Source organism: Sitodiplosis mosellana, unplaced genomic scaffold (genome assembly GCF_009176505.1).
Source record: "Sitodiplosis mosellana isolate CC-2019 unplaced genomic scaffold, AAFC_SMos_1.0 Smas_scaffold_6197, whole genome shotgun sequence".
In the NCBI taxonomy this organism is placed as follows: Eukaryota; Metazoa; Arthropoda; class Insecta; order Diptera; family Cecidomyiidae; genus Sitodiplosis; species Sitodiplosis mosellana.
This window is the reverse complement of record NW_022601438.1, coordinates 3107840-3126632: the sequence shown is the minus strand read 5'-3', so window position 1 is coordinate 3126632 and position 18793 is coordinate 3107840. Positions and strand designations below refer to the sequence as shown.

Here is an 18793-nt window from a genome sequence, read left to right as displayed (position 1 = left end):
GTCGTCGTCTTCATCATCATCGTCGCCGACACTTTTCACTCCATTTCAATTCGTATCGCTCATTTTCTTCAAGTTCAAGTTTGGAGTGTTGTCGTGTCAACCTTTTGAAACAAATAAATCTTCTCCGGTGTAATAAGTTTCACCACAGTGTTTTTTTTTTTGCTGTTCTGCAGACGCTTGCTTGCGTTCACGTTTCGTTAACGATTGTTTTAATCTTTTTTTTTATTCGTCTCTCTCAAGACGTCACTGTTTCGTTTTGCTCATGAACAACACAGAGCGAAAAAAAACACATGCAGACACATCAGATGAACGAGATCTGATATGTGAAAAATATTTATTACCCATCACAATCCCCTATCTTATCTATTACGTTTAGCAAATGAATGGTTGCCGCTACCGTAAAATCACGACTCGGTAATGTGGAATGGATAACGTATAACGGCACAAACCAACTGAATCAGCCAAATCAAATGAGAGAGAAATGATTGAATTACAATCTTGTGAATATTCGATGCAGAAAATTAAATGCACCTTTTCGACAAATTCAACATTTAACAAATGGGAATTGCGAAACAGAATAAATAAGCACATGATTTACATGACGAAGAGTAAGGCGGTCATGAAGTGTGAAAATACACACACTCAAAACTGATTAGATGGAACAATTCATTTTCATAAATAATTTTCCAGGGATATTTCTATGAATGATATTCCATTATTGATTCGGAGATAAAATTGAGTAGATTTTTGCCTTAATGAGAGAGAGAGAGAGAGAGAGAAAATGATAAATTGATTTATAAGAAGAGTGATGAATTCATTCATTTCAACGCGTTCATTTTATCGTTTCAGTCACAAGGTTTTGATTCAAAGCAAATAGTAACTATTCGCGATCAATTTGAATGATAGGTGAAGATAATTACGAACACATTTCATATTAATTAGTGTTCATTGATTCAAATATATGTGAATTGATATTATCATGATTCTCATGGGTTTTCATTGGAAATCATGAGAAAATACTGAGAAAAGTCAAAAGCATGAAAACAATGAAAATTCGATTTTCCATCGAAAAATGCATTTTTTCTGTTGGAAATTTGCTTTTAGAAAATATTTCAAATTTTTTCTGAATTAGTTCAGTAAAAGTCCAATATAAAGTAGTTCAATGGCCTTGGTTTTTCTCTCAAATCTGTTTGTACCTCCGAGAGTAAATCGAAAAATGTCACAAACTGTGCATGCAAAAGTCAAAGTACAATATAAACAAACCATAAATTATCAGTAATTTAATGATTGTCTGTTTTTTTCGGTGTTTTTTTTTTCTCTCGACGAAACTGTGTCTCTTCCATCTAAAATGGTGTGGCATAAAGAACGGTGCATCGAAAAGAAAAAAAGTAGATTTCTGTAGAGCGAAAAAGAAGTCAATGGAATTGAAATGGTTTAGGATGAGATGTTCTAAGCTAGGATAGTAACTTATTATGGTGATCGATTTGTGAATGGTCCAGCGGTTCATGAATGATTCTTACGTGTAAAAGGTTGTCGTTTCTTGTTTATTCGTCACACATAGATTGACTATTTGCTAGGAATCCTAGGCTCCTGCCAAAAATACAATTCAGCGTAAAGAGAGTTAGTCGATAGACAAATTCATGAGCAATTTATGTGACATAGAGATAACAAACAGCGTCGTCGCCGGTTCCGAATGGATGATCATTGGAGACAGTTTTTGTTATGTGTGTGTGTGTGTGTGTTTTGCGGTGGTTGACTTCAAATGTTCGTGGATGTTGATGGTTCTTTTTCGGTTGTAATCGATACTGTCACGTACAATGTTGTTTTCATTTGTGGAATGTGCTTTATTTTCGGTTTTTTCCCGAATTGTTTATTTTCCATTTTGGGAGCGATTGTTTTGAGAAGCTTTCTCCCTTCGGTCGAAAATGTTTTTGTGGATATGGTTTTCTCTGGATTGACTTAGCTGACATTGTGCATGGTTAGGTTATGTCTTTTCGTTTGTTCGGTTTGTTGGGGAAAATGGTCGGGACACCGGTCTTGACGTTAATTTATGTGATCGACGGCGGCACATTTTCGTGTTTGAGCTTCGAATTGTCGCACTATTATCACAACACATGCTCAGGCTCGGCGCATGGATGTGTGTAACAATACCGAAAAGAGCACACACACACACACACACGCATCCAATGGAAAGTGAGCACGCAATGTGATATGCCAAAAAGAAAGAAGTAAAAATGCTGCACAGTCATAAAATCAATTTTACGATAAAAGTGAATGAGAAAGTGAGACAGGCTAAATGTGAACAGCACGACCCAATATGTCAATGTGCGTAATAAATACATTATATTCCATGCGCGGGTGCGCGCCAGCGCATACGCATCGCTTTCATGCCATCGAAAATTTATTCGATGTTTCGGTTTTTCGCTCGTCGTCGTCAATTCCTTTCGTCGCGTTGTTGTTTTTTTCGCTGTCGGTTATTTCGGTGTGGTTGTTGGTGTGTGTTGCATTGGATCTAAAAGTGTCCCCCCCTGCATCATCACTGCGCTGCTGCCAATATGGAATGCGTGTGCACGAGTAAAATGTAAATTTTCCGGTGATTCTTCCGGAAAATTTATGTGAATTGATAATGAATACACACGAAAAATGGTATTTAGTCGTTGGGTTTTGTTTATGTGCGCTTCTGCGTATATATATGCTGGTTAGATGTCGTTTTGGTTGGACCTTTTGATCGTTGTTTCGTGTACGTATGTGTGTGTGTGTAACACGCTTCATTCAATCATTTGGAATGTTGATTTTCCTCACTTTCGTTCTCTTACTTTCTCGTCTGCATATGGTCTGTCTTGTGTTTCTATGCACATTTTTTTTTCGTCCTTAGGAAGAGAAACCGGAGAGTGAGAAAGAGAGAGAAGGAGAGTGGAAAACAACGATCGAACCTAAAGCCCAAAAACTTAATTTATGATATGTGCCGTTCGTTAGTAAATTTCAAATTGTTATTTTATAGATAGATTTTCGGTCGGTTTTAGCGGCACATACACTGTTCGCTCGCAATCTATTGCCATGCCTCGCGCCGCGCATACATTGATTTTCGGCTTTCAGATTCAATTAACATGTCGTTAAAATTAGTGGTAAGAGAGCAAATTTTATGACTATGCACGCGACTATACAATGTGTACGTGTGAAATCACTGCATTCCAACCAGCCAAATAAATCTTCGATTCTCATTTTTGTGATACATTGGAACGACGACAACGACGATACAGTCTCTTGAAAAACGGTTGAATTTCAAGCGTAAAAACACTACGGAGACACACATATATATTTAAAATCAAATGGGAGACATTCTCGAATGATTCAAACTTAATCAATTAGATTGAAGGAAGAAAAAAACGTGAGATTTTTTCGAAGACAATGAAAAAATAATGAAATTGCTTTTGAATACGTCTTTAGAAAAATAATTGAAAAATAATTTTTTAAACTTCTGGGCAAAAAACTGTTTCAACTTGAAACCGAAATGAAAAAAAAAACTCAAGAAAATGAAGGAAGAAACCAAATAATTACGTATCAATTCATTTGGAACATGTTCAATTTGTGTTTGTGCTCGGAAATGTTCGATATTTTGTTGAATGCTCATTATAATTACGTCTAATGAGCATAGCCCGGATGCGAGCTTCGAATAGAAATTCCCTTGGAAGCCTCGATAGAAGCGGTGAAAAGACTTCGATCCAATGTCAGCCAAGCCACATGCCTAGCTACATGTTGCTCGAGTAAATATTGAGAAAAATTTTTTTTATCCTGGGAACAAACAAATCAGCGCCAAATTGTCGAAACCGTTTTAAATGTGCGTAAGTTGTCATTGGTCATTGGATGTGTCGATGCGCGTCAGCTCATTAAATATAATTATGAGCTTGTGATAAACGTTAATTCCATTCGATTAATCGATGGCTTCGTATATCGCGCGTATTTTTTTCCCCCTCAATCGATTTTCCATGTATCGCACTTTGGATTTTTCTGCGATAAGATGATCAGTGTGAAATGGTAAAAATCGAGAATGTATATAAAACGACGAACTTTGGAATTCAGTATGACTTTATCAAGTTGTGAACACAGAAATAAAAAAACAAGCAACAAGCATAAAACGGTGATTTGTGCATTACACATAGTCGGTATTATTGTCGTTGAATTGGTTGTTATTGTTTGGGCTGATTCAATTATGCAGCAACGGCAGTCAACAGCAATAACATCAGTTGAAAGAGCCGAATCAAAAAAAAAGTCGAAGGAATACGACGACGACGACGACGACGACGACGAGAAGAAAAAACACATCGCTGAAAGGAAAAGAAGACCTCAAGAACATGCGAATAACAATAGCAAAATAATCACAATCAAGCGATCGGCAGAGCGCGGACACATAATAAAAATAAATGTATTGTGTTCGATATTATGTGGCCGTAGCAAGCAGGCAAGCCAACCAACTAACAAACGAGGGAATGCCATGAGAATCATCGGTACCAGCGGTGAAAATGCGTACGTACGATTCACACACCGCTTCTCTCTCTCTCTCTCTCTCTCATTCTCTCTGCGGACCATACGAAAATTGTGGCTTATCGATAAAGATTTCATGTTCGAATCGGACGTTTTTTTCTTCACTGAAATGTTCGCGACGACCGCGATTGCTCATTTCGTTTACTTTTTTCATTATCTTATTCACACACCGTACGTTTTAGGTTGTTTTTTCTTCTTTCGTTTCTTCAATTTAAAAGAAACAAAAAGCAAGTAAGCGAACAAGCATCAACATCCTTGAGAGCGGTATGTCACTTTACCATCGACGATGGGTTCGCTTGCTGTCCGCACTCTCTCTCTCTCTCCCGCCTGGTACACCGCACCAGACTTATTTGTGTTCGAATGCTCTTCGACATCTTTAGTAGCAAATTTATGGATATTGTTTTACTAACTGATTTGCACGCCGAATGCTCCTTTCTTTGTGTCTTTCTTCCTCTCGCCATCGTTCAATTTTCCCTGCGCTGCTGCTTCGTTTGTTGTGATCAATTTTCGGTGCGTTATCGACGATTTTCGAGTGAGTATTTGTTTTTTTTCTTCTTTTCGTGTAGAATAATAACAAACACAATAATGTGGTGTGAATAATGGCATGCATTTGTATGCAAAAGGTGTATGTAACACACATTTGAATGTGAATCCATGGACTGTAAGCTCGAACCATGCAAGTTCACATCAATTGGTTTGAATTACTCGAAATATGTAAATATTCCTTGGCACGACGCACTCTACGCACGAAACATTTGAGCGACAGCAAACAAGGTTCTGGTCTTAAAGCGTAAAACGATTCTTTTTCAATTCCGAAATCTATACAATTTTTTCCTTCCTGATTGCGGGCTGGATTGGTGTCGGCGAATCGGCTTTACAAGCGCGAAGAGGAGAATGAATGAAACGAAAAAAAAACGAATCCGGAATCCGGTTCGCAAGCCAAATCGACCCAATCCTGAACAATTGATACATGTTTATCTCGGCATTATGGCTTTTGTTGCAGCTTCGACAACAACGGCTGACAACAAGAGATAAAAACAAACATCGAAGCGCGACATGAACAAATATTCTTGCCGCTCGTTTTGTGAACAACCAGCGGAGAGTGGAGCGAAAAAAAGAACAGAAAAGCACGTGAAGAACAGGCGAGCAAGTCGAACGACGCGTAATCGAAAAACAATAAATGGCATTTAATGAGTCATAAAATTTATCTTGTTCACACGAGATCATCCTTATCATTGGACGCAAATCTCGACTCATGTTCTTTTCTCTCTCTCTTTTCGACCGAGATTCAGTTTCAAGTGAGTACCGCATAAAAACCAAGATATCTTGAACATGAGCACGAGTAAAGAGCGGCTGCGGTGTACAAAATTAGGCAAAAGTGCCGAAAAACTCACCACTTTTGCCCATTCTTCTGGTCTTTGTATTCGAGCAAAAATCAAAGCCAATAATCGATAAACACAACAACAGCCGAGAGGGAAAAAAAACTTCGAAACAAAACATACTGAAACATTAAAGGCAAGAAAACATTCAAGAAATGTAAATTGTATTGGACAAAAGAGAGCAAAACACACAGCAAACACTGTCACACATATTCCGACCGAGAGAGAATCGAGACCAGACCCAAGACACCGCCAGATGAAATACGAACATGAATAAAAACTTTGTGCCATTTCGCATTCGAACATGCAGGATCACTCAAATTCGATCTTGTTATCTTAACTTGTGTTCGCTTCCCTTTTTTTCGTGAGCCGCTGTTGTTGTTGTTCACTTTCGGGATTTTGTGTGAATCGCAAATAGCGATATTCCAGCAAGTGATTTACTAGCACCGTGCGCAGCCATATTCACGCATTTATTGTGTCAGCCACTGTACAGCACACTGCTCGCCGAATTCACTGCGGCTATGACTCAGTTACATCACATGCTGAAATTTCTCAAGCCCATCGATTTGCAGACAGTGAAAGGGAACGGAATGAAAAGAAAAAAACCAGCCAACAAAAACTCTGTCTAAGTCTAAACGAATAACATGTTGCATCCAATTTTGCTTATGCATTTTTCGTTTTTTTGCTTCAAGTTTTTCTTTCTCTTCTTGTTTATCTGTACCTTTTCAACCAAACAAAGCCAGCTAAATCATGTTGACTGAACTGCAATCGCACAAAAAGTCGATGCGAAAAATTGTCAAAATATGAACGAGATCGCAGTCGAGCGCGGGTTCGATATATTTGAATTTAAGAACTCTCTCTCACACAACGCAAGAAAAACCAAAACCAAACACAAAGAACTGTATCGCTCGCATTTTTTTTTTTTGACAATTCCTCTTTCAGCCTCAATTCGTTCTGTTCACTGCGTCATCGTTATGCTACTAGCTTTTTTTTTGTTATCTCAGTTGGCCGACTGTTGTCTCGTTTATGGCTGTTGCATCGAATGGAATTTATTCCCGCGACTTTATACAGCAAATGTATGCCAAGATAAAAGATTTATTGCCAACCATGGCCATCGAATGTGTGTGAACACAATTGATTTTCGGCTAATCGACCTCGACAACTTTTACCCATTTAATACAAATCAAAAATCGGACCAATCCAATCCGATGTGCCTGTATCGATCGAAAGGGAACGAATCGTTGGAAAGGGAAAATCAATTGGTTCGACTGATGATGCGACTTTTGATTTGCAGAATGAGTGAAATCATTATCTAAATTATTTGTATTTTCATCACCAGATTGACATTGATCATTGTTTCCACTGCTTAAAAATGTAATGAATATTAGAATATATACCCCGATTTTGCACTTTTTGTCATGATTCAAGATGTCTTCAAGCGTTGATCTACAGAACTGCGTCTATATGGGTATCCGTACATTTTTGGCGTCACAATTATGAGGAGAAGTGGTTCTTGTCACTTTAACTCCTTTGAAAAATTAAAAAATTCCTCGTCTAAAAAGAACATGCACCAACTGAAGTACAAATCGTTGAAAACAGTGCGATAATCGTCTGTTTTTATCACGTCGTCATTGCTGGAGCCGAATTTCCTTTTGTTCACAAAGCGCTCGGCTACCCAGTAGTGGCGCAAATGACTTATGCTGGTTTTGTCTTAAAATCCTTTCATCTACTTAATTGATGTAAACAAAGAGCCGAAAAAAGCCATAAATAAAGTTGTACAGTGTACAATGCAGAAAAAATGCCAGCGAATACAAAAAAATCTTCTCGTTAATTTCCCATCTAAAGTGAGTAGAAAATGAATGATTCTGCGTGAATGAAGTTCGACGGTGGCGGCGGCTGTGCGACACGAAAATCATAGGAACACCCAACATAAAAAGCCGTTTGTTATGTTCATTATCGTTTGAACTTTGTGCCGTTGAAAATCCCGCAGTCAATCTTGAAATCCTCTAAATTATACTCCATTTTGTTGAAGTTCCTCTTTAGTTTTCCGAAGACGACGGCCTTCCTCTCTCTCTCTCTCTCTCTGTCATACAAGGAAATGTGCCACGCACTTTAGCATTACGCAAGCATAACATCTTTAACATATAAACAAAACAAGCAAATTATTAGATGAAAAAGAAACCGTGAACATGGTTGGTATGATGTCTGAATTTTAAAGAGCGGCTTATGAATTTGTTCCTTTCGTTTCTTTTCCATTCTTCGGCCCTCGTTGTTCATCATAAAGTGAGCGCGACCGCGCAATGTTTTTGTTTACAATTTAACATGTTGTGTCACGGTGACGATGAATTTTTCGCTTCTTTTTGGTGATTTTTCGTGTGTGTGTGTGTGTGTGTATGTTGTTGAGCGACGCGATGCGAACGAGATCGAAAATTAACAAAAATGTGGTGAACGAAAATGCAGCATTTGTGTGCGTCAAGTGCACGACCACACGAATTTTCACATCGATAGAGATATAGACCGTAGACGATTGAGAGAAAATGCGATGGGATTATTGAAAAAAGACGAGAAAATAAAAAGACTTTGTGTGTCGGTTGTGTTTATTTGGTCGGCCGACACATGATCATGTGTCATGTAACTCATTATTTATTGAGTTAGTGCAACAATGAGGCATCATCGTCAGCAGCATCAAATATACGCTGAAAGTATTTTGCCTTCATTCACGCATGGATTGCGATGCATTTTCGCCACTGTCGTGAAAATTTCGAAAGCACCGTTTTTTTCTCTCATCTGCATTGAATGTGATTGAGAAAAAGAGTGAGGGCACAGTACGACCAAGCCATGTGGCTTGACGAGTAGACTGAGTGAACGGTGCGAATGAAAAGAAAGCGACAAAGTAAGTGTTGTAATCACCGTACAACAAATGCCCAATTTAAATGAATCAGTTGAAATTGTCGTGCGGTAGTGTCAGTTACATTAATCATTTAAAATTAGAATCATCTCTTTGTCGACCGACCGAAGTGAAATTTGCTTCATCGAAATGAGAGATCTGCATCTTTGATTATCTCTGCTTAGTTTGCAACAAGAGCGAGAAAGAAGACGAAAGCTCATTGCCAAACAGTAGGACAACAACGACGGGAATAGTTCACAGCACAAGTGATTTGCATATGAGTGTACACTGTACAGGCGTACACACACACATATTGGGAGACGTGATGCGTTTTATGGCGCACTTGATACTTTGGCTAATTTGATAGGTATGCACTTTACTGTAACACACTGCCATCGCACTGAAAATTTGCCTCAGTTAACTCAATTTTCGTCTTCGTTTTATTTTCAATTTCATTTCACTTGGTTTGCTACTACTATTGCTGATTATTGCTGCTACACTCATACTTTGCACTTGTGTCGTGCCAACTTTTGTCAAGTAGCTGTGTGTGTGTTCACTGTTCAGTCCTAGTTCTCAGTCGATGTTATATTTAATGCGATCTTGTTCGCCTGATGAATGTGAAAATTATGATTTTCTGCGCCCCCTTTTCTCAGCCATTCGGTGCGTGCTGTTGCGCACTTCTTCTTCTTCAATCTAGTATACATATCAATTTTTTTTCCTTAAATCATGTTGTGTCTTGTGCGATGTCAATTAGTGAGACAGCTCCGACATCATTTGAATGTACGTACGAATTAAATTTTTCGAAACGTAAATAAATTGTTTAATTGGTGTGCATTTTCGGCGACTCATTCAGCGAGTGAAGAGCTCTTTCACTCACTCATCCATCCTCGCCCCTTCTCTTTCTTTTTCTCTCCCTCTCTGTCGTTCTTTCACTATAGATGTCGTGCGCGCGCGCCTTCATAAGTTTATTTGTCGGTTTTTTTTTTGCCGTTTGTGTACGCCGTGCACCGCACCGTCGCCACAACACAAACTCTCGGTGTAAAATGCTAACATGCGCTCACCTATCTCAGCCTGACATTGATATGCCTTTCAACTCGAACAATTTATTTCACTTATGATTAATTATGAAAGATGTACGTTTATTAGATGTGGATTTGTGAGTTTTCTTCGGGTTCTGAAAAATCTTCAGCGCTACAAATCGACACAACGACGACAACTCTTTGCATCTTGATGATGTGTTGTTTTTCTCGTCTTCGTTCCTTTCACTTTGGTTACAATATGCTTCTTCTTATTTTCTTTTGGTGTTGTATGTTTTCGTTGGATGATGCTTGTTCTTGAGTTATTAGCGTTTAATTACGAAATGTTCCCACTGTTTGTGATGATGAGACAGGCGGTGTGGATCAAGCGCACAGATTCATAATTGATTTTCATGGCTACATCGTTACAAATGACAGCATCATTTTAAAACACATTAACATTTATTATTGTTATAATGTAATTGCAATTACGGTGACATCTTCAATTCAATAAAAGTTTGTCATTCTCACGCGCCACGACCGCTTTTTTCCGCTCTTTTGTTTTGTGCTTTGTGTGTTTTACAAATTATGTCTATGCTAAATGAAATGAATCAATTAATCGTGGGCAATTCATTATGCACACACAAAGCACCAATAAAATTCAGGTTACATCGAAATGAGATGCATATGATTTAGGGCATCGTTCTGCGGCTTTTCACACGGTTATTGAATTAAATTCGGGATTTGTTTTGTTGTTGTCATTAAGAAAATATTACGCAATTTTCTTGTCCCATCCCAAAACGAACGAAGATTTTTCTGTCCTCAGATTTGATTATTGTGTTTCAATTTAAATGGGAGATTATCGAATTTGAATGAAGTCGTCAATAAAATCAGATGTGCATTTAAATAGTGATACATCGCATTAAAAAAAAACTACTCATCCATTTTTATGGACTTTTAAAATGTAGCAACGAAGAAACGAGAGAAAAAAAACGAACAAAAAAAGTTCTTGATTGGTTACTCGACCTCTGCTTAACACTCTTCTGTTGATGAGCAAACCTATAAAATTATGTCGTAAACATGAAGCCGTGTCAATTTTCAAATGACGTGTGTATGCCTTTTTTCAAACGATTCGGAACGGAAAAGAACGCAAAGAATAAACGACACACACATAAAATCAACCGACCAAATGGATAACCAAAGTGAGGCAACCGCAAATGTAATAAATTTAATGCGTTTTATGTAGTACATTTGATTTTTATTGGTGCTACTCGAGAGGTGACTTCTCATCGAATAACATACGTTTGCATCAAATGTAATAGAGAAGAAGAGAGAGAGAGAGAGAGAAGTGGTTACTATGTTCTTCGATAACGGAAGAAAAATGTGTCACACAAACAAAGTTTGCCTGTTGCCTTCGACGAAAATCCCGACGAATGCATCCAAAGAAAAGAGATGAAGACATAGCCGACTCTGTTAAGCATCGAAAGAATAGTACCCAAAATAAATTCATCGTTGGGATTCGAAAAGGCGCAGTGCCGAAAATGCACTTTTAAATGGACTTTTATTTATATGTCAATACCCAAAACCGTTATTTTATTTTATTTATTTGATTTTATTTGTTTTCCGTTTCTCTTTCTCCCTCTCCCTCTTTCCCTGGTTCCACTAATTTTAATGTTCACATTTTCAAACATTAAAATGGGCTTATAGTTTATTGCACATGGCATAAACATTGAAGCGCGTGCGGCAAAGTTATTGCAACGGCTAAGACGAAGAGGACGACGAGAGACAAGCATGAGAAAGGTGCCGCTGGTTCGAACTTCGAAACGAGCGCGACACAAGCAAAGGAATTACATAGAGCAAAACAATATAAATACGAAACGAACACGAAAAGGTGTCCTTTGAGAATCTCTTTACACTTCACCTTTTCGGTCTTGGCGAGAGTTACGTTTGCGTAGTATGTGTGTAAGAGTGCACTTTTTCGGTCTCAAAATCGAGCTTGTGAATATGCGCACACACGACTTTTTGGTTTTTTTCTCTCGCTCCTTCGCTCCCTGTGTTTCATTCCCGAATGATGAAAACTCGTTTATGCGCGTTGGCAAGCCGCACAACGTAATTCTCACACAATGCGCCCGCGCCCGCGCACATATTAAAATGTCTACTGTAAAATGCACATTGCACATATCTATTTAATCTATTTTTGATATCAAGACTCCTGTGCATTCGCCGTTTAGTGGCGTAGATACGTGGCTAAACGAAACAAACGAACGAGAAAAAAATAACAACGATCGAATAAATAGCATTGGCGTGCTCGGCAAAGCGCACATGCATCACCGTATTGCGAACATAAATTTCAATTTTGTCATTTTCGATACCCTTTTCATTGCAGTCCCAAAGCACACACACACACACGCGCGCACATAAAACAAAATACATTTTGAATTTGTCATTAGGCTTTTCTTCTCCTTTCGTCTTCGGTTCATTTCGGTTTTGTTGTTCGCCGGTGAACCCAATGAAGACATTAAAAACAATCAAAAAGATAAGCAGCTACTGCAGTTGCATTTTATATTCTAGGAGTTTTTTTGTTCGCATTCATTCTTTTTGTTAATTGTTAATTTTCTTCGGTTCGTTTCGGTTTGTAAAATCAAAAAGGAGTTGCATTCGGTAGGAATGTTGTTGCCACCCCATCGATTCCATTAAAATGTGATTATTCAACTATTTTAAGAGAAAAATAAACATTTTCATCGGATGATAAAAAGTCAAACATATCATGGATCAGGCCAACTTCAGCGAACTCATAAAATACAATGAAAGTGTTCATGTGAAGACCGGGGCGAAGAAGTTCAACATGAGTGAGAGAAATAAAGTGATGAAAGGAAAAACATGACCAAATTAGACGTTAAGTTTTTGATGTTTGTGCAGCCACAAATTTTAAGTACATTTTGAGAGAGCGGCGATAGGGCCGCAGTTCCTTGGAACACCAAGCACACATACGTCACACATTTGTTTGGTTGGTAAGTGAACCAAAACAAGAGCCAAAGAGATAGAGTGCGAGTGTGAGGCAGCGGCTCTCAACCACATGGGCTATAAAGATGTCAAAAATTGTTTTTAAACAAAATATTTATTGCGGCCGGCGTTCGAATGGAATGTGTATCGTTGCTATGTGTGTGTGCGAGTCTTTTTTTTCTTCTCCTTTTTTCCTCCTTGAATTGTCTGAAAAGTTTTCGTTGCTTTGGCTGCATATACAATAACCAAGTGAGTGTGTGAGAGAGAGAGAGAGAGTACTGAGCTGCTGCACAAAACTAAGGCTTGCCTTTGGATTGTTGGCTTTCATTATTTCCTATGGCTGAGCGATAAAACTTTGCGTTTGCCATGGTGTTGTGCATTTGATGAATTTTGATGAAATTTAAATATTTTCTTTTCCTTTGTGCAGTTTGTGTATGCCTTTTTTTCCTACTTCTTCTTCATCTTTTTCTTCGCAGCTCTTTTTTCCACCGTATATTCGCTCGAAATGCTGTAGCTTGTTTCGCCACCCGATCAGGTCATTAGTATTGACGATTGTTATTTGTGTTTTATGACAAAAATGCCAACAATTTGATACAGTTCATTGAAAAATTCATTTGCTTACTTCGGCTTATTCAACGTTGATTTCGAACATTTCAAGAATTTCACGATCGAAATTTTACTAGACATTGCAGCGGCCAATCGCTGCCGCTACTTCGCTTACTCGATTGCAATTTTGTTAATTTTATTGAGTGGAATTTGAATGAAGCATTTTGTACGTGCATTTTAAATTGTTAATGCTTGAACCAATGAAAGAAAACATATGGGCGATGCGTTTGTTTGACTTACCTTTACTATCCTTATTGCTAAAATTTAATGCTCGCGAAAAATGTTCATCGACCACCGTAGCCGTATCACCTGAATAATGTGTGAACACAACACACGATGCTGATAAGTATTGAGCACGCGTTGGTGTACCCGAACCGTCTAGATGCAGATCTTTCGATGTATGCGGCGAATCTGGACCTGATGAACACGAACTATCATTATGTACACCTGAATTCGTTCCTAAAACACCGACCAAAGAAATGAAACGAGAAGCAAAAATTAAATCATTATCGAATTTGGGTGCGGAGTCAATTGAGTCAATTGAGATGAAAAATGTCGATTTTTCAAACAATTTTTGTCTCTCTCTCTCTCTCTATCTCTTTTTCCCTGTTTCACTTTTTATCTATCTTTTTTTCTTTCGTTGACCAAGAACAGGGAAAGAAAAAAGAACATTACGCACGTGTCAACAATCAAAGGAAGTAGGAAGAATAGACGAAATGAAATGAAAATGGTCACATACACACAAGACATTCTTGAAAAAATTGTTTGGTGACAGTCATTTAAAATATTTTACGCTCAAATTTCCATTTTGATTTAGCGAATTGTTTATAACTTGTTTTTCTTAAACGAATTTCACTTTTTTCGTCTCTTGTCTGTGGCTGCCTTCACCACCGCCACTGCCACCGATGCCGCACAATTCGCACTCATACAGCAAGAGCAAAAAGTGTGAATTTTGATAAACCAATTTGATGTGTTGGGTGCGTGTCGGTGAGGACAGTGGTAGCCGATTGGTGCGTGTGTGTGGGTCCGATTTCGACATTTTTTTCGCCTGTTGGCCTTTTTTTCCTTCTTTTCGTTTTGTTTTTCGGTATGTCTTGAATCTCGTTTCGCTATTTTCATGGAATGCAAATCATTGAGACAGGCATTTATTGTATGAGCCAGGCATCTCATTTGTTTTATTTTTATTGCCCATCGAACAAGAGAGGTGCTCTTTGGTCTCTCTTTCTCTTTCGTCTCGTCGATTTTCTTACATGCCATGCGTTCAACTAAATCTACACTTGTACGTAAAATACTTTCTCTGCTCGGCGTTTCTTTTTGCGCTGTGTCGAATAGAATTTCGGCAAAATCGTCAAGAATTGATTGGGAGACGGTCACACATTTATTTATCGACTAATTTGCTCATGGTTGACACTCGATCTGCGCGATAATTTTTCTTTTTCTCTCTCTCTCTATTTAAGCCATTCTGAATTATTTATGCGTTCTCCTGTCAGTTTGAACACAAAAATAAATATAATTTGTGGCATTTAGAACGTGATTTTTCACTGATATTCGATATCGCCTGAAATTTGCGGCCCAACAAAAAACTTTTCACCGCACCGAAAAACGAAGAAGATAGAAAATTCCATCATCGATCGTTCAAACGAAGTAACAACAACAACAACAACAAAAACAGTTGTCTTGACATTCTCCACCGTTTTGTTTGTCTTTTGTGCGATTTTCCCCGTCGATTCTCATTTTCGTTTTTCAAAGAACATTGAAAGAAAACAAGACGATGGGCATGCAGAGCAAGCATTTTCGAATTGGGAATGCGATGGGCCATTGAGTGAACAATTTGAAAAGCGTTCCGTGCGATGTTGAAATTGTCAGCGATGTTTTTGTGAGTGAGCGAACAAGGAATCAAGCAATCAGGTCGCTCGCTTGATAGAGTGAGCAGGAGTGCAGTTTTAACGGCGAAAATAATTGCGCCTATGCGCTTACACATACACACACACACACACACACACGCGCGCTAGGAAGTCATTTGCAAGTGGAATTGATGGCATTAAATGAAGGAATGTTCAAATTGTGGCTTTTGCATTGTGATAATTTCACTTGATTCGCTGGCTGAATTGTTAAAAATAGGTGCCATCGCAAAAAGCACAACAAACGTCAATGGAATTACAATTGCGAGCGATTGAAATTCATGCGAATGATGGCTGCATGCATCAAATTTTGTTATCAGCTGATCGGACTCAAATCCAATTGTTTTTTCTTTTAAAAAAGATAACGGTGCTCTGGCTTGATATGTATTTGTTGCTTGTGGTTCGTTTTTCCTTGCATCAAATTCGTTTGACAATGACCGAGAATTTAGAAATGTGACCCAGGAAAGTACCGAGAGAGAGAGAGAGAGAATCGTTTCATAGTGAAATTTTTGATCGATCCAGATGCGTAGATCGTTTATCATTTCCATTGAATTTCATTTTCATTCATTATGCAATTGTCAAAACATTTACTGTGTAAATAATGTCCCAAGACACACCGTGAATAAATATTCATTTCGCAGTTTTGGCATCATCTGTATGACATGCTTCGTCAATATGAAACACTACAGAACAGAATGAATGGAAAAAAACTGGAGGGGAAAACTAGTAAAGACAAAACCAAACAGAAAAAAAAAGACGCCAGCCAAATGTTTCCAGTTACTAAGTCAGAAAAATTTAAAGCGAAACACAACTGAAAACTGGAGCAGAGTTGAAAAATATTCCTATATTGTGTGTTTGCCTTTCAAACCGGTGATGAACTTTACTTCTCGGCAGCGCAACGAAGAACAGAAAAAAAACTATGTAATGTCATGTCAATCAAACTCGCTCCGAAATGAATTTTTAATTCGATTTATAACTGAAAATTGCACCAGAACGATCTGACGGAGCTGTTTTTCGGTTTGCAGCACGACGACTCTTTTTTTGCCCTGTTCATTGCTGTTCGTTGTGCATAGCTAGAGTTTTGCGACTAATCGATTGGAAAATGAAAACGAACATGAAACGACAGAAACTGAGAGAAGGAGACAACACTGCTGGGCAAATTAATAGCGATCAAAAACCATGGCAACACACACACACACACACACACTGCCGAATGATGTATGGAATAGAGGCGAAAAACACGCGCAACCAACGACACAAGAAAAAAAAATATTTAAAACAATCGAAACCTTCATGAGTTATTGTTTTATTTGAATGGCAAATATATTTCGCAGTTGTAAGTTTTTCCATTCGTTTCCTTTCCTTTGAGCCGAGTCGAGTCAAGCCAAGCTAAGCGAGCGGGCGAAGAAAAAATACATTTTAATGTTTATGTTTTTGTTGAGTTGATGTTGTCGCTTTTTTGCGACAATGCGCTTCTCGGTGTGAGTATTTACGGTTTGATCGCATTGCAACGCTTCCAGATTGCTTTGGCCAAGGAAGTTGGCGGTGCCAAAAACTAGCCACATGCACCTGTCTACTAAAAATCGTTGAACATTTATTATTCGTTTAGCCGTTGGTCAGTCGGTCGTTCGTTCGTTTGTTTGTTTTTTCCATGTCAATTTTATTTCCAACTAGATGTAGAAAGAGAGTGAAAAAAGCGCGACGAATAACAACATGCCGCCACAATAAAATATCGATAAATGTCAAAATTAATGTGTTGCTAATATATGTGATGAAATTCTTAATGATTGACAATTAATTCAGTGTGTGCGAGGTGTTGTTTTGTGCGATGAAATGTTTTTTTTCTCCTTTCTTCTTGTGAATCGGCTGAAATTAGGTAGAGTCAGAGAGACAGATACAGAAAAAAAACAAAGATGAAATGTTGCACACTCACCGTCATTATCACTTTGCCTAGTTACACTACTTAAATCCTCTTCTTTGGCTATCGATCGATGCAACGAACCTAACGGTATGGTTGGTATTGTCGTTGAACCGCCGGTTTGTGTAGCATTTAATGCTACCGATTGTGGTAAAATCGGGCTACATGGTGAATGTGAACTAACGGATGCACTAGATGATGTGAGCGGCACTCCTGACGTCGAATACAAATCTTGGTTGAACTGTAAATGGAAGAACAGAGAAAAAAACGCACATTTGAAATAAACAACAATCGAAATTTATAATTGAAATAACAACAACTACAACAGCAGCAGCAAAAAAAAACACATAGTGACAAAATACAATTCGAGTGAAAGAAATAAAAGAGCCAATTGCAATGCGTGTATCTACAACATGTTGTAGTCATAAATTAAGTAATCATTTGAAATTCTGTTGAAATTTCAAATATTTCGGGAAGAGCGGCAAAAATCACACACACACAAATAGTCAAATTGCAAAAAATTTCACAGTCGGTTGAAATCGTTGCCGGTTTCGGTTGTTTGCAACATACTACACACGCGTTTTTTTTTCCGTTCGTTCCTGCTACTTTTTCATTCGCCACATAATTACATTTCGATTGTTTGGTTCACGCGCGACTTTTCTAAATTGTCGTGTTTCAAAGAGAGCAGCGGCAAACACAGGCACCGAATTTTCTTTGATTTTTCATGTGAAATGATGCATTTTGTCTATTCGCAAAAAGCGAGATAGGTTGAGAGTGAGCGAGAGAGAGGCACAGTGCAAAATGCAAATCCCGATTCAATCCCATTCGATAAAATGTTGCCGTCTATTTTCGGACGATGCTTGCGTGATAGTATAAATAAAAGTGTGCACATTGTAAATAAATTGTTCTCAATTTAAATTAGCATCGAAGCATCTAAGAATAGCGCGCATATATAGAATCTCGGTTTTTGTCGAGAGTCTTCTTAATCGTGCAAAATTCTGTTGCTGATTCAATTCAAACGCGTAACAAAAAAAAGCTACTCATTGAAGAGCCATGTGAATTGTAAGAGAACAATGCAAACGTTTTTTCTTGCTGTAAAACGGGAGAGAGGGAGAGAGAGAGAGAGAGAGAGAGAGAGAGAATGGGATAGAGATAGGTTAGTGGATTTCATACCGTCTGACCCAGGGTAAATTCCAAAAATGGACGAACTCCATCCATTGCTAATTACTAATTACTAATCATCATTAGAAGACAGAGAAAAAAAATTTCTGAACAATTTATTGAAAGAACCGCACACATTTTAATTACAATCACCCTAGATCGATTACAATGCATATTTGAAATGCTTTTGACGATGCTCAGTTTTGTGCTCGTTTGGATCGTGCCCGTTGCTGTTGTTGTTGTGCAATAGCGTTCACCTGTCAAACTCGATGTTCGTCAAAATGCGTAAAAGTGTGAAAAGTTTTGCTTTTGCAGAAATAGTTTAACGAGCGGTTCCCCATCGCGCCCCGTAACGGTGCGCGAATGCGCAGCAAGAAAAA

General features: G+C 38.2%; 2 protein-coding genes across 2 annotated transcripts in view; both read right to left on the bottom strand.

Annotated features, from left to right (window-relative positions):
* Nucleotides 1-18793, bottom strand: part of LOC129577255 (putative ATPase N2B) — a 115647-nt gene that overhangs the window by 34540 nt on the left and 62314 nt on the right. The window lies entirely within an intron of this gene.
* The window catches only part of LOC129577256 (protein vestigial), a 51512-nt gene that overhangs the window by 17198 nt on the left and 15521 nt on the right, over nt 1-18793 (bottom strand). Inside the window, exons 3-4 of the mRNA XM_055463989.1 lie at nt 17268-17493; nt 13674-13892 (exon numbers count right to left, since the gene is read on the bottom strand). Of these exons, the coding sequence (XP_055319964.1) occupies nt 13674-13892; nt 17268-17493 (445 nt within the window). The remainder of the gene's footprint in view (nt 1-13673; nt 13893-17267; nt 17494-18793) is intronic.